General features: G+C 42.1%; 2 protein-coding genes across 10 annotated transcripts in view; one reads left to right on the plus strand and one right to left on the minus strand.

Moving 5' to 3' along the window:
- Positions 1-18964, minus strand: part of LOC124611756 (diacylglycerol kinase theta) — a 713198-nt gene extending 694234 nt beyond the window's left edge. For all 8 annotated transcript variants that reach the window (XM_047140277.1, XM_047140271.1, XM_047140276.1 and 5 more), the window contains exon 1: positions 18623-18964. In XM_047140277.1, coding sequence (XP_046996233.1) covers positions 18623-18758 — 136 coding nt within the window. In that variant the 5' untranslated portion in view covers positions 18759-18964. The remainder of the gene's footprint in view (positions 1-18622) is intronic.
- An 8710-nt stretch (positions 18965-27674) lies between these two features.
- Positions 27675-27887, plus strand: part of LOC124611858 — a 42206-nt gene continuing 41993 nt past the window's right edge. Inside the window, exon 1 of one of the 2 annotated variants that reach the window (XR_006979506.1) lies at positions 27675-27802. Coding sequence is in view for 1 of the 2 variants with exons in the window: in XM_047140280.1 (XP_046996236.1) it covers positions 27799-27802 (4 nt within the window). In the remaining variant the exon portion in view is untranslated. The remainder of the gene's footprint in view (positions 27803-27887) is intronic. The other variant, XM_047140280.1, reaches the window with a different exon arrangement.

Below are 27887 nucleotides of genomic sequence, written 5' to 3' on the forward strand. Positions count from 1 at the left end.
TTTGGGAACAGTTGCAGTACAAAACAACATACTATTTGCGACAGATTCGTACGCACCTCCAGTACGTTAATGGCAAGTAAACCTGTCAAGCTGGAGCAGTTGTGCCATTTGTGAGAGCCGTTGAAGTAATACGAAATAAACTTTATCCTTACACGACCCACAAAGCACGAATAAGCTGTGGATACTCAGTTTCACGACCTGAACTTTAGGCTGTCTCTGCCCATGACGCACACACTGCGTTCAAAGACTCGCGCGTGGACGCGTCAGTGAGATACTGGTATTGACACACAGCCACCGGAAACCGTGGTGCAGGCCTATTGTGGCTGCAAGCGGAACTGTACCGACAGACCGCAAACGCATAATTATATATGTGTGGAACCTATTAAAATTATTTATTTACACCTTATCCGTATAAAACTACTGTAAAAATACTTTTGTAATATGAGCATCATCTAAGCAACTGGTAGTCTAGTTGGCCCATATCGCCCACTATTGGGCGTTCCAGCTTTGATGGTGGGCGGCGGACAGTATGGGTGTTAAACATTTTCAGTAGGTTTTCATAAAATACTGACAAATAGTATTTGGTAACTAATTATTATTATACGCCTTCATTTGCTGTATCTCTAGTTTATAGAGTTACTTCTCTGCTTTGTAAATCACCGTTACTGTGGAACCGGTGGGCGGTTAGAAAATTTTACTACTAATAGAGATATGGAAATGGGCGGTAGATAAAAAAAATTGACTACATCTGATCTATGCGCTGTTGCTAAAATCTGCTCGTATTGCGGAATATTGAAACGAGAGAAAAGAAAGCACTATATTCGCGGCTCAAGCGGCGCATTCTATTTCATCTTACAAAACTGGGTTATCTGTTAGTGCCATCCTTCTTTCATAGCACTGGTGCTGTAGGTGCAATATCTGTTTCCTTGAAAGAGAACCGCTCATGCTGGAGTGTATCGAAAAGAATCATCCGATTTTAAAAAAATCATAACTGTTATGTTATCTGAGATAATCTGTGCGTGAACAACGTACTGTTGGAAAGAGCAAACTGTCGAGTTATACATGGTTCTCGCTAGGTAGCAGCAGTGTGCGCCCACTTCAGTTCTAGTAAAAATGGTATGGGGAACAACAGAAAGCGTTTTGTGTTCTACGTTTTGACAGTGCGTGTCAGTAATAAGTGTTCTGCGTGACATTCGGACTTGATATGGTGTGGAACCTCCTACAGCACAGAGCATTAGATGATGGCATGAACAATTCCGAGAAACAGGTTCTTTGTGTAAAGGCAAATCGCCGGGCCGTCCCCGAGTGTCTGACACAGGCGTCGAAAGTGCATCTGCCATAGTTTCACAAGGAGTCCGTAGAAATCCGTTCGCCGTGCAGCTCGACAGTTCAACATGTCCGCCTGGTGTGTCTTACGTCGACGTTTATACTTGAAACCATACAAAATTCAGCTACTAAAAGCTCTCCGTGAAGGTGAAAAACAACAACGTGTGGAGATCTGTAATTTTCGTTCTTGGCAAGTTGGAGGATGACAGTTTTCTTCCACTCTTAGTCTTTAGTGACGAGACAATATTCTAATTAAATGGAAAGGTGAACCGTGATAAAATGAGAATATGGGGTACGGAATAAATAAGAACCTTCAGAGAGATTTATTGGGTACTTGGGATACGGTGTGGCTTCTTAATTGTGGGCGGAAGGCACGAAAGTTAATAACGAAGAAGCTGCTAACACCTACCATGAAGAAAAAACGTTTGGCTTGGGCCAAAATATAGAAAACTTTGACCTCCAACGACAGGCAACATGTAATTTTTAGTGATGAGTCACATTTCACTGTTCAAGGATACAAAGCAAGGGTCGTCAGGCGAAGCATCCATGAGGCACTGAGAGATAAGCATTTTGAACAGACTGCAAAATACCCTTCGGAAAAAAAATGTTTTGGGGTTGTTTCAGTGCAAGTGGCCCTGGGTCACTAGTTCCAGCTGATGGCATGATAATTCAACCAAATATATGGAAATCCATAGGTGCAGAATTGTGCCACACCCCAGACCTTCGCAGATGGTGGAGGAACATTTCAGCATGATGCCTCTAAAGCAGTCAAGACTTTGATGGAAGAAAACAACTTCAATGTGCTACAGTGGCCTGGAATTCACCAGACTTAAGTCCTATCGAGAACTTGTGGAGAAATGTGAAAAGGCGTCTAGGTACAATGGACTGTTCATCAAAAGAATCCATGTTAGTAAATGTGGTAAAAGTGCGATTTCAAGACAACAAACTACGAAACGTTTACTCTAAAACATAGATATGTCACAACGTGTTCAGAAGCTCATTAAAGTAAAAGAAGGCCACATTAGTTATTAATATTCGGTATTATAGTAGGTTGATGCATAAATTCGTAGCCTTTTTTTTCTTTCTTCTTTTTTTGCATGTTGGTATTCCGGTCACTGTAGGTTTGTTTATCCTTGTCATCTTTTATTTGTTGTTCGCTGTTGCTATTTGTCATTTGGGAATAAAGAGTAGAATTGTAGACGCTAGAAAATGGAGAGCCAAGAGGAGAAATTGGAACATTTCCGACATACACTTCCATTTGAGTTCAGCAGAGAGGTGGCAGCAGCAGAGGCAGACAGGAATATTTTCGCCGTGTATGTTTTCGCGGTGTATGGGGATAACGCCATTGCACAGAGAACGGCAATGAAATGGTTTTCTCTTTTTAAGGAGGATCGTTTTGACATTAGTGACCCTCCACGTTCAGGAATACCGTCGGGGTTTGAGGTGAAGATCGTTTAAATGCATTAATCCTCAATAATCCACATCAGCGTACTCGAGAACTGGCAAATGTGATGAACTGTGATCATTCCTCCATCGTGAAACTTTTTCGTGCAGTGGGGAAGGTTCAAAAATCGGGTGTATGGATACCGCATGCTCTAAATCAAAATCACAAATATCAGTGTGTTGCTATATGTGCATCTCTGACTGTTCGTAATCAATTGGCTCGTTAGCAACATCGACCATTCTTATCCTGTGTCGTTACTGGTGACGAGAAATGGCGTCTTCATGCTAACATAAGGAAAAGAAAGGAATGGTTGAGCACAAACACTGCAGCAACTTCCCATACAAAGAGCTGAGCACCTCCACAAAAGATGATGTTGGAACAGCGGCCGTGTAGTGTACTACGAATTGCTTCCCTGAGTTTTAACCATCAAGCGTTGATATTTATTGTCAACAACTGAGACGTCTTACAGACTCATTCCAAGATCAGCAACCAGGAAGACTGCGTGAAGTGATGCTAGTTCACGATAACGCCCGCTGACAAGAAACATTATACAGGAGTCGGGTTAGACGTCATTCTGCACGCATCTTGTTCACCTGACCTTGCGCCCTTCCGCTCTTTAGCGAACAATCTTCAAGGACCTTCCTTTCCGAATGAAAATGCGCTCCGAACACGGCTGGACGAGTTCTTCGCGTCAAAACCACGTGAGTTCTACAGCCACGGTATCGAAAAGTTACCCTGGTGTTGGGACTGTGGTAAATAGTGAAGGAGAATATGTGATTGATGACTAAAATCACTGTTACGTGTATCTGTGACGTGTATTAAACTTATGGGAAAACACTACGAACTTACGCACCAACCCAATACATGTAACTAATAAACGTGCACAGTTAAAGTTTAATCGTCTTATCCCAATTCATTTGCACCCTATTATATTTAATCGATTTTATTCTTTCACTGCCAATTTTCGTTTCTGAATGAAAGACGTTAAAGGATGATTATTTAAGTAACGTCATAGGCAGAAGTAACAATACGAAAAAAATATTTAAAAACTGTTTCCCCTCCGTTTGGTTTTCCAATGCGGGGAGGCGTAGGACATACAGGACTAGTTATACGAGTGTGTACCGCCAGGGTTTCGGAAGATCACTGCACAAAAACTGTAAGGCACGCAGAAGACGGACACACATCAGTGGACAGAGCACCTCTCGAAGTTCGTAATTCATGCATTGGATGCTCAGTAGGGGCACCGTTTACGACGCGGCAAACGTCAATATTTGCGTGCATTTCGTTGACACAAATTGTCCGCGAAACGCAGACTACTTTTCAGATCTGTACGTTGGGTTGCTTATCAGCAGGCGCGAACTAATTCTATGCGACAATGCAGAGCGGATGATTCGTCTACTAGTTCTGACCCGTCTGCCCCTGAGTGCAGCTTCGCTACGGCACGTATTACGAATCGAAACTAGATGAGATGCTCTGTCCACCGATATGTCATTTTTCTGTAAGGCCTGTAGTTTTCGCTCGTGGGGACCCACACCAGATAGTACTGATAGGGAATATTGTAGGTATATAAAGAAGGGAGGCACGAATAATCACATTCTGACTCACGGGAGAACGTCACGGAAATCTTGAAAAATTTGAATTTGCAATTTCTTGAAGATAGATGTCCTTAATACCGTGAAAGCCTAGTTACAAATTTCTAAAACCGGTTCCAAGCAAAGATATTCTTCAGCCGCTTATATATCCTACAGTGAACACAAGATTAGATTAATTACAGTACGCAAAGAAGTATTTAGGCAGTCGTTCTTCGCGTGCTCCATACGAAGTTGGGACGGATACAAATCCTAACATGTGGTGCCATGCCAAGTATCCTCTGCCAAATATTTCACACTGGTTTGCAGAATGTGTATCTACATCTACACCTATACTCTGCAAACCTCTGTGAAGTGCGTGGCATTGTACCAGTGCGTCCACTGTACCAGTTACTAGGGTTTCCTTCCGTTCCGTTCACGTATGTTAATGAATATTATGTACAAGGGCTGTTCAGTAAGTAATGCAAGATTTTTTTTCTCGGCCAAAATCGGTTGAGAGCTGTCATTGAGTTTCTTTTGGCGGAAAACCAGAGCATCGCAGATATTCATAGGAGCTTGCAGAATGTCTACCGAGAACTGACAGTGAAAAAAAGCACAGTGAGTCGTTGAGCGAAGCGCCTGTCATCACCGCAAAAAGGTCGCGCAAAACCCGTCTGATCTCCGGCGTGTCGGCCGGCCACACACAACTGTGACTCCCGCAGTCTTGGAACGTGCGGACACTCTCATTCGAGATGATCGACGAATCACAATCAAACACCTCGCTGCGCAATTGGACGCCAGTGTTGGTAGTGCTGACACACTAGTCCACCAGTTGGGGTACTCAAAGGTGTGTGCCCACTGGATTGCTCGCCGCCTAAGAGAAGACTATTGTTGTTTTTGTGGTCTTCAGTTCAGAGATTGGTTCAATGTAACTCTCCATACTCCTCTATCCTGTGTAAGCCTGTTCCTCTCTGAATAACTACATACTTATGAATCTGCTTAGTGTATTCATCTCTTGGTCTCTCTCTACGATTTTTACCCTCAACGCTTCCCTCTTGTATTAAATTGGCGATCCCTTGATGCCTCAGAACGTGTCCTACGAACCAATACCTTCTTCTAGTCAAACTGTGCCACAAATTCCTCTTCTCCTCAATTTTATTCGGTACCTCCTCATTAGTTACGTTATCTACTCATCTAATCTGCAGCATTCTTCTGTAGCACTACATTTCGAAAGCTTCTATTCTCTTCTTGTGTAAACTATTTATCGTCCATGTTTCACTCAAATACATGGCTACACTCCATAAAAATACTTTCTGAAAAGACATCTTTACACTTAAATCTACATTCGATGTAAACAAACTTCTCTTCTTCAGAAATGCTTTCCTTGCCATAGGTGGTCTACATTCTATATTCTCTCTACTTCGACCATCAGCAGTTATTTTGCTCCCCAAATAGCAAAACTCATCTACTACTTTAAGTGTCTCATTTCTAATCTAATTCTCTCAGAATCAACTGATTCAATTCGACTACACTCCATGATCCTCGTTTTGCTTTTGTTGATGTTCATCTTATATCCTTCTATCAAAACACTGTCCATTCCGTTCAGCTGCTCTTCTAGGTTCTTAGCCATCTCTGATAGAATTACAATGGCGCCGGCAAACCTCAAGTTTTTATTTTTTCTCCGTGGATTTTAATTCCTACTCCAAATTTTTCTTTTATATCCTTTACTGCTTGCTCAATACACAGATCGATTAACATCAGAGATAGGATACAACCTTGTCTCACTCCCTTCTCAACCACTGCTTCTCTTTCGTGCCCCTCGGCTCTTATTACTGCCATCTGGTTTCCGTACAAATTGTAAATAGCCTTTCGCTTCCTGTATTTTACCCCTGCAACATTCAGAATTTGAAAGAGAGTATTCCAGTCAACACTGTCAAAAGCACCAAAAAACCATCCGCGCGAAATTGCATGCACGTACAAGGCTGATCGTGACAATTTTTTGTCAGACATCGTCACAGGTGATGGAACATAGGTTCATAACTTCAAACCGGAAACAAAACGGCAATCCATGGAATGGCGCCACACTACATCTCCTCCGAAGAAAAAGTTCAAAGTCGCATCCTCAGTCGGAAAAGTCATGGAGATCGTGTTCTGGGTCTCTGAAGGGGTCCACTCTCATGGTGCAACGATCAACTCTGAAGTGTACTGCGTTACCCTGAGGAAACTGAAGAAACAATTTCAGCGTGTTCTTCACCACAAAAATGCAAATGAAATTCTCCTTCTCCATGAAAACGCAAGACCTCACACAAATCTGCACACACGAGAGAAGCTCACAAAACATCACTGGGTTGCTCTTCCTCATTCACAATACAGCCAGGACCTCGCACCTTCTGACTTCCATCTGTTTGGCCCAATGAAGGATGCACTCCGCGGGAAGCAGCACGTGGATGATGAAAGGTTACTGATGCAGCAAGCCGTTCACTCCTATGTCGACCAATAGAGTGGTACCGTGCAGGCATACAGTTCCTCCCAGTAGCGTGGCGTAAGGCCGTTGGATAGTAGAGAGATTATGTTGAAAAATAGTGTTTTATAGCCAGCAGAGTAGGGAACAATACGGAGTATTGTGATCATAAATAAAACCAACCTGCCGCGTGAGATTAGCCGAGCGGTCTAAGTGTGAAAAGTGCCAGTTGACTCCCAGTAACGAAAATGGACTGTGCGGCTGGTCCCGGCGGAGGTTCGAGTCCTCCCTCGGGCACGAATGTGTGTGTTTGTCCTTGGGATAGTTTAGGTTAAGTAGTGTGTAAGTCTAGGTCCCATAAGATTTCACACACATTTGAACATTTTTTGAAAACCTACCTGCTTTCAGAAAAAAAGAGTTGCATTACTTATTTAACGCCCGCCCCTCGTAGATACTGAACGCGGGTTCACCCAGTTACGTAACGATGACGTGGTGCGCGCTGTCAAATGTGTGCAAATAGAAATAAAAGAAAGAAGAGACAATCTTTATTTTCACTCTGTATTAGTTTTTGGTCTGTAGGTTGTGGTGACAGTCTGATCTGTTGCGTTGTCCGACGTCTAGGTTAAGTTAGAAAACGACAGTCTGGTTATGAGTTGTTGTAGGAATGAATGCTATCGACAGCGGATCTAAAATTGATTCCATATTTCTAGACTTCCATAACGCTTTTGACATCAGTTCTCATAAGAGACTTCTTATCACACTGCGAGTCTATGGAAAATCGCCTCAGTTTCGCGACTGGATTCGTAATTTCCTGTCAGAAAGATCACAGTTCGTAGTAATCGAAGGAAAGTCGCCGAGTAAAACAGAAGTGGTACCTGGCGTTCTCGAAGTAAGTGTTATAAACCCTCTACTGTTCCTAATTTATACAAACTACACTCCTGGAAATGGAAAAAAGAACACATTGACACCGGTGTGTCAGACCCACCATACTTGCTCCGGACACTGCGAGAGGGCTGTACAAGCAATGATCACACGCACGGCACAGCTGACACACCAGGAACCGCGGTGTTGGCCGTCGAATGGCGCTAGCTGCGCAGCATTTGTGCACCGCCGCCGTCAGTGTCAGCCAGTTTGCCGTGGCATACGGAGCTCCATCGCAGTCTTTAACACTGGTAGCATGCCGCGACAGCGTGGACGTGAACCGTATGTGCAGTTGACGGACTTTGAGCGAGGGCGTATAGTGGGCATGCGGGAGGCCGGGTGGACGTACCGCCGAATTGCTCAACACGTGGGGCGTGAGGTCTCCACAGTACATCGATGTTGTTGCCAGTGGTCGGCGGAAGGTGCACGTGCCCGTCGACCTGGGACCGGACCGCAGCGACGCACGGATGTACGCCAAGACCGTAGGATCCTACGCAGTGCCGTAGGGGACCGCACCGCCACTTCCCAGCAAATTAGGGACACTGTTGCTCCTGGGGTATCGGCGAGGACCATTCGCAACCGTCTCCATGAAGCTGGGCTACGGTCCCGCACACCGTTAGGCCGTCTTCCGCTCACGCCCCAACATCGTGCAGCCCGCCTCCAGTGGTGTCGCGACAGGCGTGAATGGAGGGACGAATGGAGACATGTCGTCTTCAGCGATGAGAGTCGCTTCTGCCTTGGTGCCAATGATGGTCGTATGCGTGTTTGGCGCCGTGCAGGTGAGCGCCAGAATCAGGACTGCATATGACCGAGACACACAGGGCCAACACTCGGCATCATGGTGTGGGGAGCGATCTCCTACACTGGCCGTACACCACTGGTGATCGTCGAGGGGACACTGAATAGTGCACGGTACATCCAAACCGTCATCGAACCCATCGTTCTACCATTCCTAGACCGGCAAGGGAACTTGCTGTTCCAACATGACAATGCACGTCCGCATGTATCCCGTGCCACCCAACGTGCTCTAGAAGGTGTAAGTCAACTACCCTGGCCAGCAAGATCTCCGGATCTGTCCCCCATTGAGCATGTTTGGGACTGGATGAAGCGTCGTCTCACGCGGTCTGCACGTCCAGCACGAACGCTGGTCCAACTGAGGCGCCAGGTGGAAATGGCATGGCAAGCCGTTCCACAGGACTACATCCAGCATCTCTACGATCGTCTCCATGGGAGAATAGCAGCCTGCATTGCTGCGAAAGGTGGATATACACTGTACTAGTGCCGACATTGTGCATGCTCTGTTGCCTGTGTCTATGTGCCTGTGGTTCTGTCAGTGTGATCATGTGATGTATCTGACCCCAGGAATGTGTCAATAAAGTTTCCCCTTCCTGGGACAATGAATTCACGGTGTTCTTATTTCAATTTCCAGGAGTGTATTTAGGAGACAATCTGAGCATTCGTCTTAGAATGTTTACGAACGATCCTGTTATTTACCGACGAGCAAAGTGATTAGAATATCAAAACTAATTGCAAAATGATTTAGACGCGATATCGAAAAGTGCCAATTGACTCCCAATAAGGAAAAGTATGAGGTCATCCAGACGAATACTAAAAGGAATCCGTTAAATTACACAAATGTAAAGACCACAATTCAAATAAATACGCATGAATTACAATTACCAACAGCTTAAATGAGACTGATCATATATATAAAGTTATGGGGAAGGCGAATAAAACACTGCATTTTATTGACAGAACACAGAAAATGCAAGTCTACTATGGAGGTTGCCTACACTGCGCTTGGCCGTCTTCTGCTAGAATACTGCTGTGCGGTATGGGAACCCTACCAGACAGGATTTGCAGAGGACACCGAAAACGTCCAAAGAATGGCAGTTCGTTTTGTATTACCGCGAAATATGGGAGAAACGATGGTCATAATAAAATAAGAGAAATCAGAGCTCGTAAGGAAAGATGTAAGTTTTTAATTTTCCCTCGCACTTTTCAAGAATGAAAGAGGAATAGTATGAAGGTGGTACGATGAACACTCTGCCAGGCACTAAAGTGTGAATTACAAAGTAGTTATGTAGATGGAGATACGAAGGCTTAGTTGTAATTGTATGCTGATCTGTTGCGTAGTTCCAGGATTGTATTAGCTTCTAAGGTGACAGTTTATTGGTGAGTTTGCGTAGCCATCGAATTTGATACCATGAGAATAGATGTAATGCTTGATATGTTATGTGTTTTAAGCATACTAGATTTCATTGAGTAGTTTATGTCCACCATTTAGATGATGCCATGGTTCAAAGCAGAAGAATGGTATCGGTAGGTTCAATAATCCCCTTGAGTGGGGTGTGAACATAGCTCTTCCGATCAGAAGCAACTGTCTTAATTCGTGAAGTGGCATTCGCCCTTACAGGGGCCTGATAGAACTAAAGTAGCAAAATAGAAGTATAAATACAAATTTTTCCCTTATTTTTTTAACTCAGGATTTACGCGTAGACCTATTTTAAGGTTTTACTAACACAAGTAAATAAGCGAATGGCCGGGAAAAAATCATACAAACATTTCGAATATTATAGTGTCACGAATTATTTTCAGGGTTATTATTAGCAGAAAAGTGCAAAATTGTTGAGCAGACCGTTCCGTCACAAAGATTCTTCTTTTCTTCTTCTTCTGTAGTGGTCAATCCAAGGATTGGTTTGCAACAGATACAATGGCAGCTTGTCTCTATTCTGTGCGTCTTTCAACTTTTCTCTTCATTTCTTTATAGGTGTTACATTCCACATATTTCTCGATTTGATCCATGTACCTCAGCCGTGGTCTTCCTCTTGGTCTTTTTCCCTCGACATATCCCTCTATGATTGTGTTTAGGAGTCCTTTATGTCTTAATAGATGGCCTGTAAATTGCACTCTTCTTTTAACAATGAAATTCAAGATTCCAAAGATTCTAGGAGCAGGAAAATGTGTATGAAGCAGTACCGTTTCCAACGTTTTTACATTATATCATTCAGATCGCCGCTATTTGTACAGCTGCCCAGCACACGAGTTCCAATAAGGCAGACCGGAACTCAGAGAACTCGGTATAGACAGTCTACTCCCACATCAGTAACTATGAGAATACTGAATTATGCAAAAAAAGTTTGGTAGCATATGGCGTGGCCCATACCGTCATGTAGGTAGGGGGCAGAAAAGACTAAGGCCTAACAATTGCGTCTTGGTGGATATCCAACTTCTTTCTAATAGTATGACGGTTAAAGTGATTTTCGTCGCATGAACCGCATTTCTCTGTCTTCTCACCTCATTGGAAAATTGACAATCTGCAATTCTTGAGTTTTTCAGATTGTGGTTTACAGCTGTCAATCGGACCTAAGTAACAGCATATCTGCCACTCTGTGACAAATTGTTTATACTCCCTTTGACATATCTTCGCCAACCAATCAAATTCAGTCAGTAGACGTAAGACGGTCAATCAAATACTGCTACAAATTTTCATTTCAGCAAACGTGTGCTCTGTGACTGAATCTCATTGCACCCCTCCATCTCACCCGCCAACCCGTGACCCAGTATTTCTCTCTGCTTCTTTATTGCCCGATCCTGTCTTGTGAAATGTTCAAGACAAGCCTTTAAAGAATAATATGTAGTAACTTCCGTTATATATGGTTCGAAGAAGTTCAGAGATGTCCGAAAGAACAGACACCATATCCATATAAGTATATAGTTCTGGCAACACCGGCCATGACCTTCTTCTTCTGTGCGGATGCACACATATTCCCCGAACTCTTACGGTACTTGGTAAGAATGTCTTGCCGACACGGTAGCTCAGCGTGTTCGGTCAGACGGCTACTCGCCCTCTGTGATAAAAAAACTGAGTAAAGAAATCAACGATCAACTTGAACGGATGTCTTGTGACGTCCGCCCAGACCAAACGCAGCGAACAATACCGAACAAAATGAAAAAAAAAGATGGATAGAGCGTCTGCCATGTAAGCAGGAGATCCCGGGTTCGAGTCCCGGTCGGGGCACACATTTTCACCTGTCCCTGTCGATATATATAGCAGCTGAAGGTATTAATACAATTCTAATTTCGCTACCAACCACAAGAACCGAAACTCAAATTCTGACCCCGGAAAACTGTGGTTGTCTGGATGTTTTATTCTCGCTGTCCTGGGAACTGTGAATAGCTTCTGTTGCTCTGTATGTCGTTAAGTGTAGCCACATTAGACACCGCAGTCGTCCTGTAAAACAGCACTTATGGACCAACATACACGAAAAAACGGATCAGTTCAACTGTCACAGAGCACGTGTGACCAGCACTAAGCTTTGCAAAACTTCCGTTGCGCTTCACTTACGTTCTGATAGAAACATTATTTTCTTACGAATCAGCACAGCGGGTAGAACTGATATTGGTAGGTATGAAAAATTGTATAAGAAATACCTCTTCTCGCTCACAGTTGTGAAATATGTATATATTTAGAGCAACGGGTATGTATGATGGGAATGTGGTGTTTTCATGGTGAATAACAAAACAGATAAATCCATAACGTTCGATCTAAGGCGCTGCAGTCATGGACTGTGCGGCTGGTCCCGGAGGAGGTTCGAGTCCTCCCTCGGGCATGGGTGTGTGTGTTTGTCCTTAGGATACTTTAGGTTAAGTAGTGTGTAAGCTTAGGGACTGATGACCTTAGCAGTTAAGTCCCATAAGATTTCACACATATTTGAACATAACGTTCGAGTATCGGTCCGCCACACAGTTTTAATCTGCCAGGAAGTTTTATCAGCGAACACTCCGCTGCTGAGCGAAAAATTCATTCTGGAAGTAAATACAAGTTTGTATATTTGTGTTTTATCTGCATGCTATGTCCAACGTGGAAAGCGTTTGGCCTGTTGGTAGAACCATATTGCGTTAACACCCTTGGTTAACCCTTGGTGTTCCAAACGAGTGTAACCGTTTATCTGGCCCTAGTAATGTCGGTGTGTCGTCATGCTGGAAGACAAATGGAAAGGAAAAGTGAAGCGTTAAAATTTTAGCCAATACCTTAATCGTATGCGTCATGATCAGAAGGGCTATTTGCGCTCTTTTAATGCTCTGTGACCAACCAGTGTACTGATGCTAGCATTAAGAACAGGCTTCCATTGCGCTGATTTTATGGTGGCTACCTGTCACCGCAATGGACCGTGTGGCGCTAACTGTAGCATCCTGGACCCATGCTGAGACGGGGCTCACACACGCGTCCGTCTACCGTGGTCTGTAACTCATCCGGGGGAATGTTGGGGCTATGCCTTCGATTATGTCATAGTTTATTCCTTACCACGCACTACACCGGATAAATCATTTTTATGCCACTGATGTTTTCGATGTCAACGAATAAATTTTACACTCCTCGGACAGCATAAAGTCGAATTGGTATTTGTCGGCAAGACGTTTGCATCATCCATTTACGCCCCCAGCGACAGTACCACTGTGTTCATCTGAAATCTTTTTTCTTTTTACCTTAGCAGTGTTTGCACTGTGATTTACGTTCCGCCTTCGCCACCGTATTGGTAGCGCATTTTTCTTCCTTTCTTCTTTTATTTCATTTGTTCTGAAGAAGGTGACATACAAATAATGTTATTTTTTGAATACATTATTGTTCTGATGCATTTTAAAATTGTTGAAAGCAACGTCAGATCCCCTAAATACATTTTCTACTCAACTTCCTTTGCAAGAGCAGCTCAAAAGTGCTGGATTTCGGAAAATTCGCAGTTACTGTGAAGGACGCAGAGAACAAAGAGCTTAGTACTCTCATAAAGTTTTTTTCCAGTTAAGTTGCCAAAAAAGAGGAATTTGTAAATCACAGAGCGCTCCAAGAGACTTTGGAAACAGCAGTAAGTGAAGCAGTGAAATAAGTATCAGAAGTTTCGAAAAGCAGTGACATGTTTCTAAGCTGAAGAGTATCTCATGACAGATACATCACTTCCCCTGGCCAATCCTGTATCGACAAGGAGAAGAAGTCGGCTCAGAAATCGGCGTCCCGCCGTGGTCGAGATGATTAAGAACGGATCACGAACTCGGACTTGTTCGGAACCAACCCAGCATTCGAATCGAGTGTTTTATATGAAACTAAATGAGCAGTGTCGGACGAAAATTTAAACCCTGTTTCTCCCCAGCACGAGTCCGAAATATTACCACTGCGTTACCTCTTTCAACAGAGTATTAGTTCAGCGGGATAATTTTATTTTTTATTTATTTTTCTAGTGTAACAACGTTTAACAGAAGACTTGAGAAATGAAAGAAGATTCGCATAATAGCGACTGACAGTTGACCCTGAACATATATAAATATAACGTCGTCCTTATAAACAGGCGAAGGCATACAGAACTGATCGGAAGCACTAACTAGTGTAAAATATTAAGATGGCCCGTAAGTTCAGAGAGATTTTGTTTTGCATGTTGCTATTCTGGTTGCTATGGGTTTATTTATCGCTTGTCTTTTTTTATTTGTAGTTCACTGTTGCAGTCGAGTTTACATATTGTCATTTTGTCATTTGAAGATAGTGATTGGAGCTGTGGGCCCTTGAAAATCGAGGGTCAAGTGGAGAAATTGGAACATTTCCGACATCTTCTTCTGTTTGAGGCCGGCCGCAGTGGCCGAGCGGTTCTAGGCGCTACTGTCTGGCACCGAGCGACCGCTACGGTCGCAGGTTCGAATCCTGCTTCGGGCATGGATGTGTGTGCTGTCCTTAGGTTAGTTAGGTTTAAGTAGGTCTAAGTTCTAGCGGACTGATGACCTCAGAAGTTAAGTCCCATAGTGCTCAGAGCCATTTGAACCATTTTTTTTTTTTCTGTTTGAGTTCAGTAGAGGGATGACTGCAGCGGAGGCAGCCAGAAACGTTTCCGCCGTGTATGGGGATAATGCCATTGGGCAGAGCACGGGAAGGAAATGGTTTCTTTGTTTCAAGGAGGATCGTTTTGGCATTAGTGGCTCTCCATGTTCAGGAAGACATTCGGGGTTTGATGAAGATCGTTTACGCGCATTAATCCACAACGATCCACGACCCACTACATGCTCTAAATCAAAATCACAAAAATTAGCGAGTGACCATGTGTGCATCTCTGCTTGCTCGTCGTCAATTGGGTCGTGAACAACGCCGGCCATTCCTATCCTGTATCGTTACTGGTGACGAGAAATGGTGTCTTCGTGCTAACATAAGGAAAAGAAAAGAATGGCTGAATACAAACACAGCATCAACTTATCGTAGGAAGATCTGCGCGCATCCACAAAAGACAATGCTATGCATCTGGTGGAACAGGACGGTGTGATGTACTACGAATTGCTTCCCCGAGTTGTAACCATCAGTGCCGACATTTATTATCAACAACTGAGACGTCTTGCTGACGCAATCCAAGAACAACGACCAGGAAGACTGCGTGAAGTGGTGCTGCCCCACGGTAACGTCTGCCTGCATTCTGCTAGACTGACGAAAAGCACTGTACAGGTATGTTGGGAAGTCATTCCGAATCCACCTTATTCATCTGGTCTAGAGCTCTCAGATTTTCGCCTTTTCCGCTCTCTATGGAACAACCTTCAAGGAACATCCTTCTTGGATGAAAATGCGCTCCGAACATGGCTGGAATAGTTCTTCGCCTCAAACCCACGTGATTTCTACAGCTACTGAATCGAAAAGCTACCCTAGCGTTTCAAACTGTTGTAAATAGTGAAGGATAATATGTTATTGATGACTAAAGTCTCTGTTATGTGTATCTGTTGTGTTTATTAAACGTATGGGAAAACGCTACGAGCTTGTGCACCAACCTTATACTTAGGAGCGACCTAAAGTTAAATGGCCACATAAAACAAATCGTACAAAAATTAGAGGCCAGCTCGAAGTTCTTTGAGAGAACGAAATTTAATTTATCCTGGAAAGTAGTGTTCTAAAAAACTTGACCTACCGATTCTCAAGTATTGTTCATTAGTCTGGGGCCAATACCAAGTTCGATTAATAGGAGAGGGAGGGAGGGACGGAGGGAGGGAGAGAGAGAGAGAGAGAGAGAGAGAGAGAGAGAGAGAGAGGGTGGGGGGAGGGGGGGGGGGGGGGGGGAAAGATCCAACGAAGAGCGGCGCGTTTCGTCAGGGATCATTTAGTTGGCGCGAGAGCATTAAGAGATGCTCAACAAACTACAGTGCAAACGCTACAAGAGAGGCATTATGCATCACGTAGGGATTTACTGTCGAAATTCTGACAGGGTTCCAAGAAAAGTCGAGCAACGTATTATTTCCTCTCAAACGCGTCACGCGAAATGACCAGGATGAGAAACTCAGAACTCATACGGAGATTTATCGACACCCTTTTTCTCCACGTTCCACTCCTGAATGGAACAGGGAAGGGGGCAAAAGACAGTGAGACCAGAAGTGCCCTCCAGTACACATCGTGAGGTGGCTAGCGAGTTACAAATATTAAGAAAGATGTAAATCTAACAGTGTAATTGTGTAAACTGTTCAGGCTAAGAATATTCCTGTCGCACTAAGCAACCAGCCAATCTTTTGCGTAACCTGCCTTCTATCGATCTGAATCCGCAGTCGTTATTTTCATGCGTTAGTATCTCCCGTTCAAGCCATCATGAAGATACAAGTGGCGCTGTAGATTAATAATTTTTGACATCATTGACTACTGCTGTGGGTTGTTTCAAATCTTACAAAATGTAGAACGCAAAATCGGTTTTCTCATCAGTTACGCTGAACAGACTTCTGAATCGTCAAAAAACTGCTGACACAATGCTCATTTGAACACCTAAGCATCTTTGCACTGCTAAACTCTATAACTCGGTGCTGTAGATCTTCGAAGTGAAAATCGATTACGAGTGTGCGTTCATGCGAGGCCAATCAGTAGAGTGAAAAGTCGAGAGTAAGGCCCCCACCCACAGAAAATTCGCTGGTGGCGGTTGTGTGAGACCCATCTCTTGCGCATTGCACAACAATTAACCTTGGCTTTTATTCAGAACATGATGAAGAGCTGCCTTCTCCCTCTGAAGCCGCTGTAGCGAGCTATAGTGGTCACAGCCCACTCGTTGTATGCAACAAGCGGCCATTTGTGAGGGGCTGGCGGCGGCGCCCACCTTGAGATGGTATCGTCTCGCCTCGCCTCTGTAGCGAATCGCGGAACTTGGATCCGGACGCGCCTCTTCGCAAACCCTCGTTTGCTTCTGCGACGAACTAGTCCGCCAGAAATGAAATTTATTCTTAAAACATCCGTAATTAGCTTCTGCACAGCGATATCCTAGGGTTTACAGCGTATATAAATTGAAGCTTCACCTGACTTGCTTGTTTTAGTAACAGCGCAGATTGGTAACAGATTATTAATTCGAGATTTTTGGAGTTCGATGCTCCGTTGCTCGTGGACTTTTTTCGTGGCACTGACTTACATTGCTTTGCAAATGTGAAGTCACTGAACTGTATGTCCCACTTAACTGACTGTAAGAGCCTCATCTCAGGTCCGGGAAATTCAGCGGTATGCCCCTTCCAGTAGGTCCACGCCTAGATATCACTGTGCTGACAGTTGATGACTGTTTTATTACTGATAAAAGATTGTTAGTCGTAATTTTGAGGCAAATTTAGGAGTGGGCAGAAGTCGATCCTCGAGGCTCAGTGGTAGAGTGACGAACTACAGATCCGTAAGTCCCAGGTTCGATCTCTGATCAGTCATCATTTCTTTCAACTCCGGTAATGTTGGTTAACATGAAAAAATGCCGTGTTACACCGTTGTTCTGAATCCAAATTAAACTGTAGGTCCTATGATTGGCTGGGTAGGTCAATAAAAAGGTCGGAGGAGACGACGTCATACCACCTCCTATAGGACTGTGGTTTACAACCAACCTTCGGATTGATAACAGTTTTTATCTTTAGAAGATAATTCCATGTTTACTGAAGCAAGTTAACACTTTTCTTCTGCAATGGTAGTCTAAATTATCATTAGTCTTCTTGGCAGATGGAATCTAGCACAATTAAAAATAACGAAGGTTCGAGTTGGTCTCGAAGACAATGAAGTCTTTAGAGGAGCGCCAACCCAAGAAAGGATAGGGTTAGGAGATCTGCGGAGATTTTAACCACCCTCCCCCTCGGTAAGTTTTCGGTACCTTAGCCATGGTGCCACCTCGCTTTCTCCCTATATATCTGAACTGAAATTCCAATTGTTCCAGCCCACTGTTGCTAACTTTCATTTTCAGGCAATATTTGTTCTATTAACTAAATTCTTTCACGTTCATCTTCCGAATCCGAATAAAATACTTTTCTGCTCGGCATCGGGCAAATGATGAGTGCCAGAGGTCCTTCACTCATATTGAAGGGAGAAAATACTCGGATTCTTGATTCAACAGTGCAATACTTCACAAGAAGAGTCTTTTAGAGCATAGGGTCATTTAACAGACTTAAAATATCCGACTCTGAGCATTAGGATTTTCATTTCATTTAATCTCTAGGTTTCCGTAGTTTTACCTATCTGCTGCGAGGTATCTATGCACACAGATTCGAGTGAACGATAGCCGGCTCCACGTCCGACTTATCTGTTTATCCGTTGGTGCGTACCAAAAGCCCCACGACACCTGCAACGTCAATACGCGCACGCTGGCGCAAGGCTGCGCCTCGACTCCCCGTCCAGATCTTCTCTTCCCCTACATGCAACAGATCGCGCAAGCATCTTTTCTCAGCCTGAGACGACAACTTCAGGGGCAGTACTTGTCCTTCGCGCGCGAATTTTACTGGCGCTGAAAGAAGCGATACAGGTGAGATGTGTAATTTCAGATCAAGCAACACGGCGCTCGCCGCCTGTGCGGAAAGCGCCCACACACACACACACACACACACACACACACACACACACATATATATACACATACAAAATCGCCTACTAGCGAAACTTTGCCAGCTCACCTTCGCAGGTATATCCTTGTTGTATAAGGCCCCATAGCATATCGGTGCAATGGTGACAGTAGGTGGGCTTGTGAAAAGTTTTCTTGCTGAAGCTGTGCCCGTGGCTTGCTGGGGGCTCGGCCGAGACCGACGCCATGATCCCCGACCCACTGCGGCACCGTTCACGCCAGATTTTCACCGTGAAATAACACTTCGCACACACATATTACATGTCTACGTGATTTCGGAACCGTACACGAACATTGTGATGCCGTAAGGGCGCCCTGAAACTCGGAGTTACATGCCGAAGGCGCATTTCCGGAGGCCGTCCCTTTCACAGCTGACCATCACTGGCGAGCAAGGTGCCTCCGCGCAGCCGCAAGACGCAGCCTACAGCCGGCGCGCGCAGCGCGCTCGCGATCGGGCGAGGTCGCCATTCCGCGCTTGCCTCAAATTTCGAAAACCCGGCGCCGCGAAATAACAATACAGAGCTTGTTACGAAAAGTAATTCGTCAATTTTCTTCTTTAGCTAGCGTCTGCCTCAAATACAATCTTCGTTTTTCCGCCGTCTGTTTCAACATGAAATTAGACATGAACGCAACGGCAATTATTGAACAGTTCGCTCGGTGGCGACTCTTACAGCCTCTAGCGGACGAAGTCACAACTACATTTGACGTGAAGTTGCGCGCGGCTGTTATAAAGCCCAATGAACAAAGTTGACAAGTGGCATACTTTCTTGCGCTTTCTATATCAGTCTTCTAGTCCTAATACTTCTATACTTCCTTTCAGTATATTTTATAATTTTTTCGCACAGTAATAGTCTGGTTTACTCCTGAAAATTAACTTCACTTTTGATAGCTGGATAGATATAACATTTATGCATTGATGGAAAAAGTTGAAGTATGCACCAATAAATGATGCTGATGATACATCTAACAAAATAGTACAGATAACTAAAATAAATTGTCTTGTTGCATTTTATTCACAAAATAATATAAGTCAGTGCATTCAATACAACTTTTCATAATAAAATTAGAATGACATTCGCAAGTGGAATGTTAACAACAAATACGTTTACCGTCATCTACAGAGACTCATTGATAAATTTATAAGGAAATAAACAGCCTTACAGACAGCAAGAGTTCGTTTAAAAAGCAAATTATAGCTGTATGTATCTCTCCAAGAGATCGCACTTTGCCGTTGATGTGATCTTATGTAGAAGGAAGAAGGCAGTTATGTGTTCATAAATGCCTATTAATTGACCATATATAGAGTTCAGTCTGGAGAACTTCAAAATCTCCAAAGGTATTTTCCATGGCTCTTTTTTGTGAATATGATTAATAAAACACGTAATTGCTAACTTTTCATACAATTCTCAAGTCAGCTTGAGTGAGTAATACATGAGAGTGAACAAAGGGGACAATTCTTTATGTGTCTTAAATTTGGATTCTTGCTAGATATATATATTTCAAATATATCTAAATGAGAAAATGCGATACTGTAAAAATTGAGTGCCACATACAGCCCCAAAAATTTCTAGATTTTCTAGTATCTCTACAGGCTTCAAATTTAGACTGTCAAAATAGACGACAGAAAATGTGGTTGATTCGCTAACTATTCAAGCCTTTAAAAATTGCTTAATCAGGTAAACCGAAATCCTGAAAACTGCAAAAGAGGAAGAGGAAGTTAGTGCATAGCTGTACATTACGATCTCCTGAGTTGTTTTTCTTTGCGCCTATACTTGTAAATCGTACTCGATCACTTTTTCCTCTTCATACGGCAAAGGAACTGTTTAAAAAGTGAGAAAGCTAGAAATTTTTAAAACAACAAAAAAAAAGTGTCTGTCAGCTCTCCACCAGAAGTTACTGTTTTATTAGCTGTTAAGTAGATGCTCTTTTTTTATTTCAAATATTGGTTACACTGATATTTACTTTAATTCTGAACTTCAGTTGCATTTATGTTTAATTAGTGATGGTCTGCTTATGATATTGATAAAAAAAAGGTTAGTAATTCTATTCCAAATATGTTTGAAAATGCTGAAAAATAATGTCTTATTTGACAGAAAGGATTCTGTTTGGGAATAGGCTGCTGCTTTTTCACTTAGGTTATTCAGTTGGTTATTCAACCACTTTTTGTAAGCCTACAGATACCTACTGCTGAACCACATGTTCTGTTCGTCCATTAAGAATCCTTTTCTCTCACTGTGAACATTATTATTTACCATGTTAAGAGGCATTTGCAATTTCAGAATCCCTATATTCAGATAAGTTATTGGAGTAACTAATATGAAAGACAGAAACAGAGTCAACAAAGTGCCATCATGCTGCCAACTCCTTTCAAATAAGAGAACCGCGCTGTTGAGTTAAATGTATGCATATGACAGGCAGGTCTTAATGGTAGCAGGACAAAATAATATATTTTAAACTAAATGGCTATTTCCTAATAAGTAGTTACTATGGGCAGCATCAGAAAATCAATATATTACAATAAAAAACTGTTATTTCTTGAACAGTACTGCAGAGTAGAGTCACTTCAATTAGCTGCCATTCTGATGCATTATGAAGATTTCACAAACAGCATTATCAAATGCAAAGTGGCGGATTTCTGTTGCCTACAAAATGGAGCGCTGCATCACTTCTTCAACAGCATCAGTAAGATAATTGGCCAAGTTGGGCCCAATGACTTCACAGTATTGGATGAATTAAATATTGATGCAAATTCTTTTAATTCAAGTAATGTAAAATTATGAGACATATTGGGTTTACATAATCTTGCAAATGTGGCAATGACAGACACCAGTATGAGAGATTGCACCTCCAGAATGACAGGCTTAGCCATAAATAGCAAATATGATGAAGCTAATATTAATTTCAGTAACTCTGAATTCCACTTCTCTGATTATTAGTGCCAGCAAGTTAATTAGGTACTTAAATGTGGGTTCTCCAGAAATTGCAAAAACAATTCAGCAGAAACAAAGCCTAATCACATTAAAATATGCACTAGCTAGAGAGAATTGGAACAATGGCTGCCAGTTCGAAGGATCAAGTAATACAATGGATGAATTCTACTCAGTTCCGTAGAGGTATTTTGAAACTTGTTGTACAACTAAAACAAAAACTGTTTGCAATCAGTGAGAAACAAAATTTAAGTTCAAACTGCCAGCTAGATTAGTCAAGTCCAGGCAGAATACCCATTTTATTTATTTATTTCATGTTCTGTTGATCTTAAATCATAAGCACATCATGTGAGGTGTGGAATGAGTCAAACACAAAGACATTTTTAAGCAATCATGTTTTAAATTGTTGTACTTTGTTTTTAAAACATTAAAAACCACTAGATTACATGTACTGCTTTGAATATTTAAAAAAAATGTAATATGTACATAAAGGTAGAGTTACTTTATTATTTACAAAAACAGATAACAGTGTTGCAATTTTGTATGTTATAATTTGGAAAAGAGCAAAAATACATATCCACAAGGAGTTACCTGAAGTACCATGTGCATAAGATTTATAAAGATAAGTATTAATAGTAGTTCCTCCCCCCCCCCCCCCCCTCCCCCCTCGCAAAAAAAAAAAAAAAAATTGCACATCCATAAAAGAAACCATCAGATAGGAACTAAAACAGTCTATGTATAACAGTTCAATAATTTATCATAGGTAATTAATTAGTACTTTTTAAATACAAGATCCTCTTTTTATGCGTAAAACACTTCTTATGAGCAGATGTACACATCTGAAAGGGATATTTGATGACAATTTGCCACAAACAGAGCAGCTCTAGTTGAACAGGCATCTGGCAATAAAACAGGTGGAAGTGAGAGGATTAGCAGACACCTTACCCACACTCAAAAATAGAAAGCAGTTCTAAACTCCCATGAATCCAAGACTGTGTACTAGACGGCAATAACTCATGCATGTGCAGAAGGGCATGCTTTCAGGTTGTTATTCTTTAAGGTTTACTGTTGTTGACATCCATGGCCAGCAGCTACTTCAAGTTTTCATATTGATGATTTTGCAAATTTTTCAATGATTACGTTTTCATAAATGCAGCTATTAAACAAAAACTTTCTGTTATACAAGCTGTTTCAGAAAGCATTCTTTGTATTCTAGAAAAAGGTTGAACCAAACAAACAACAAGCATCCTAATTCAAACATAGTGAGGAAAGTTGTCTGTATGATCATTATGACCTGCTGTATCATAATAACGTAAATCAGAAATCATTCATTTCTGAGTAAACATGCATTTAACTTTATGTGAGTGACTTTTTATTTGTATATGCAGTGCTGTACTTGAAAGAAGGTCACATTTAATATGATCAAACCTTCAGGGTCTGATCACAAAATTGATAAATAATAAACACAATGTTTTTCCTCTGTTCAGTCATCCAATGTTTACACTCCTTACACCAAGCAAGGCATCGTTTGGCATTTACTGGTGTGATGTGTGGCTTATGAGCAGCCGCTCAACCATGAAATCCAAGTTTTCTCACCTCCTGCCTAACTGTCATAGTACTTGCAGTGGATTCTGATGCAGTTTGGAATTCCTGTGTGATGGTCTGGATCAAGGGCATACCCAGGATCTGAACTAGGGGCTGGGGGGGGGGGGGGGGGGGCAGGTCATACCAGTCTCAGGAAACAAGGACTCGAGACAACATACTGCACTTCTTATTAAATAAAACAGTAAACCATTGAAAAACTGCTTTTAATAAACATTTTAAATACAAGAATGCACTTGTACAATCCGAGAAAACATGCAGCATTTCTTATTAAATAAAACAGTAAACTAGTAAAAAACTGCGAATATCTTCTGGGGGGAGGGGGGGGGGCAGGTGCCCCCCCCCCCTGCCCCTCGCTGGGAATGCCCATGGTCTGGATAGATGTCTGCCTATTACACATTACAACCCTCTTCAACTGTCGGCAATCTCTGTCACACAACAGACAAAGTCAGCCTGTACGCTTCTATGCTGTACATGTCCCTTCACGTTTCTATTTCACTACCACATCAGAAGCAGTGGACCTAAGGATGTTTAGGAGTGCGGCAATCTTGCATACAGACACATGATACAAGTGACACCCAATCACTTGACCACGTTCGAAGTCCGTGAGTTCCATGGAGTGCTCCATTCTGCTCTCTCATGATGTTTAATGACTACTGAGGTTGCTGATATGGAGTACATGGTAGTAGGTGGCAGCACAATGCACCTAACATGAAAAACGTATGTTTTTGGGGGGTGTCCACATACTTTTGATCACATAGAGTATATTATGTATTAATCTTTGTAGATAAATGTGTACGTATTAAACCTTTGCACACTAATGCAGTGTGATATGTACTATACCTTTGTAAACAATACGACATTTAAAAGTCATCATCTTATGTCTACATTCAGAAATAAATGTAAATAAAATAAAATCAAAGAGAATGTGCTCTCACTTCCATGAGAGATTGTCCTGATGTTTGGGATTTAATTTTGAACAGTGGTACAATATTTGAAAATCAGGAATTTTATACCTCCACCTCTCCTTCCTTTGTGAACTAAATATTTGTAACAAAAAGTTATTTTTTTTCTGAACTGGCTGCTTCTGACTAAAGTACTTGTGTGCATTAAATGATTGTGTGACTGTAACATTTAGGTGGTCTCTTATGGTTGGGTAGAGCTCAGTCCATCTGAAACTAATTGTTATTATTAGTCACAAATACTCTTAAGTACAGTGTCATATAAGTGTGAGAACCATTGCAAAGTTTTGAATTTTTAGTTTACCTAATTTCTATGAAGGCTTTCACGACCGGATGAAATATCTTCTGGTAAACCTTGCGGGATGTAAGGTCGTGGTCCATGAAACTCTTCAGCTGAAGAGTTTCATGGACCACGACCTTACATCCCGCAAGGTTTACCAGAAGATACATAATTTCTGCTTGTCATACTTTTCTATAACTGACACTTCATCAATGTTTTGTTGAATGACTGAGAAAAGTATTCTGCTAGACACTGAGGAGTAATACTATGCAATATCTGGTACTATATTTGTAGTTGGATTGTCAAAATCACAATTTGATTGCATTTTAGGTTGTCAGACACTGAGATATCAAGGAATTTTGTCCATGATATATAGTAGTGTAGGCAGTGGTTTGTGTATAGTGCATGTTGAAGGTCCGTGCAGACTGATGTTCTACAAAACTGGATGTGCATCTACTAGATGACTACTGCCGATGCTGTGTGCAGATTCTCTGTTTTTGTTTTGCTGGAGAGTTCCTCATGTCAGATAAGGGATAGATGAAAGTGCCAGAGAAAATCTGCACCCAAGATTGGTTGACAAACATCCATAACCACAAATTGTCATGAAAATTTTTCACGGAGGCCAAGGTCTACGGTGCATTTGACAGTTTCATAAAGTTTGATATGAGAGTCTTCCACAGAACATAGTTGGATGGCCAAAAGGTAGCTCTGTTGGCATGTTCTTGCTGGGAATGTTCCTGACTTCCGAGCTGGTGTCAATCATAGTATCAATTTGTTAAGAAATCCAGCACATAGAGCCTACTGCAGTCACTTAGAGTCTGTGAAAATTTGGTTTGGTCCATGTGTCTGAGGTGTGGGTGACAGCTTTGTGCACTATGATCTGGATTGCATCTTGCAGTTGGGTGGTTACATGGTGTAGAGCAGTTATACACTTTGTTGCCGAAGAGAGTGTGAAATCGAAACAGCCGAGATTGCGTCAGTGGGCCTGTCAGCAGAATGTTGTCACTACAAGGAGGCATGTTTGTTGTGGCTGGATGAAGGTCAGCATCCTCATGGTGGGGGCTCCTGGCATCATAATTGTGAATGTATGGAACCATTTGGATCACATTGACTGTTAGCAAATATGGGCAGCGTGTCGCACTAGTGACATCAGTGCTATGTGAGTCTGGAAGAGCTGGATTATGTTGGTTGTTCATGACTGCTGCCAACTGATGCCATTCTACAGAGCCATCTCTGACAACACCGCCAAGTTTCTCACTCTGTTGAATGACACAGAAGGGCATGCCCACATTATCAGTAACATCATAATATCATCTCCACCTAATAGTAGATTTGAAGCTGCCAAAGAGGCATTGCTCCACCAGTTTGCAAAAAGCACCAGAGCAACTGTCGCATCAGGTGATTTACAAGAAAACACTTGACAACAGAAAATCATCTCAGCTTTGGAAGCATCTCTTCAGGAATGTATTTGCATTGTTGTCCAGTAATGTTGCATTTCAGAATTTCAAAAAGGTTGTTGGCTAGGACTAAACTGCATTCTATTGTTTCATTTTCATGCAAGATCATTTCCAACTGGATACTTGGTGGTAGTTTGATGAGCCATTGTGTTCAAAGCATAATGTCTGGCTGTACAGAGATGCTTCCAAAGCTGAGATGATGTTCTGTTGTCAAGTGTTTTCTTGTAAATCACCTGATGCAACAGTTGCTCTGCTGCTTTTTGCAAACTGGTGGAGCAATGCCTCCTTGGCAGCTTCAAATCTACTGTTAGGTGGAGATGATATTATGATGTTACTGATAATGTGGGCATGCTCTTCTGTGTCATTCAACAGAGTGAGAAACTTGGCAGTGTTGTCAGAGATGGCTCTGTAGAATGGTGTCAGTGGTTGCAAACCATGTTGCCAAGTTTTCTGGTTGGAATGGTATAGCTTGGGATGAAACCTTTGTTGTACATATACCTCACAAAAAATTTGTTGTTGAGTTCCTGGGTCATGTAGTCAGGGAGGTAGTGGACAACATCCCTGTGGCCACATGCAACATGGCTGATAAACCAAAAATCCCTGTGACCATGAAAAGCACAGGTGGTAACTCAGAAATCTTCTCCCATGGCTCAGCCAGCTGGGCCTCACATGGAGTTGCGAGTGGATGTGGCTGGAAAGTGGACTAGTAAAATCCGATGACATGAGATTGTTTAGGCCAGTAATAGGCTGAGAAACATGGTCTTGTTGTTGGGAAGATAGAGTACACTCATGACCAAAATCACCAAGGAGATCAAACATCATTACACATTGTTCATGCACATCTAAATCATTGTCAGAATCAATGGTATGGTATGGAAGAGTGTCACTGTTATGTTTCACATATAATGTAGGTTGATCTGTGTGCTGAGAAACATCATATGAAGCGCCATGAGACTTATTTTCTCAAACTTGTTGTACACACAAGTGGCAACTGTGAGAAGACTCCATCGTCAAATGAAGACAATCAGACAAAGCATACTGATTAAGTTGTAGGAACTGCTGTTGCTCATTGTAGTATCACCACAGTAGAACTTCCTGGAGGAAATGCTTGCAGTGATTTGCAGAATGCAGATTTAGGTTGTTGAAATGCTGTTTATTACAATGTGGAGATACTACCCCAATACGTGTGCACTAAACAACCCTTCATGGTGAACTAAAAATAGCAAAGACAACTTCCTTGTGCAAGCTGAACTGCTGTCTACAGTGTCCTTGTTTCTCACTATCAATGGTGACACACACCGTGTAAAGAAATAAAGGACAAAACTGCCATATTTCAAAGGTCACATGTGAGTAAAGAACATCCTCTATTAAATTACCCAAAGCTATTTGAGTATCAGACATACTTTCATTATGAAAAGGAACCCATAAAATGTACATGGTGTCAGTTCAACTGCCACCCTAGTGTCTAGTATCTGAAATTACTTCTGGTATGACTAATAACCGAGATAATTGAAAGCTGTTATCTTGCAGGAACTCATCAATAAGACTATTATTAGATACAGAGCCACAGGTTATTGCAAGTCTCATTACAACAGTTGATATAAAAGCTTTACAGCCACTACAGAACCACTCAACAACTTAAGAAAAGCACTTACATCCCACTGCAATAACAAAAGCTATATTACCTCACTATTTTAAACTGATGCCTTGAAAATTTGGATTCTGAAAAATACGGTTAAGACGTTAAATGCCTAACAGTCACAGTAGTATTGTCAGTGAACTGGGAATATGACAGAGAGGCTAAAATTAGACACACCAAATGTGAAGTTAAAAAAAAGAGCAGACATATTTCATCTGAGAAGATAGATAACAGTGTATTAACATGAGCCATGCAAGTGACAGTGTGTTACTTTTTGGGACTGAAATGATGTCAGAACCAGCCACAACTGCAAATGTTTACATGTGCATGACATAAAATTGTGCCTCATTAAAAAGTGAAAATGCGTGAGTAAATTATGTAACTGATAAAATGTTTGAAAATGGATCAAAATTTAATTGATTGTTTTATTGGTCCACGTCATCATTTTTG

This window comes from Schistocerca americana, chromosome 1 (genome assembly GCF_021461395.2).
Source record: "Schistocerca americana isolate TAMUIC-IGC-003095 chromosome 1, iqSchAmer2.1, whole genome shotgun sequence".
NCBI classification, from domain to species: Eukaryota; Metazoa; Arthropoda; class Insecta; order Orthoptera; family Acrididae; genus Schistocerca; species Schistocerca americana.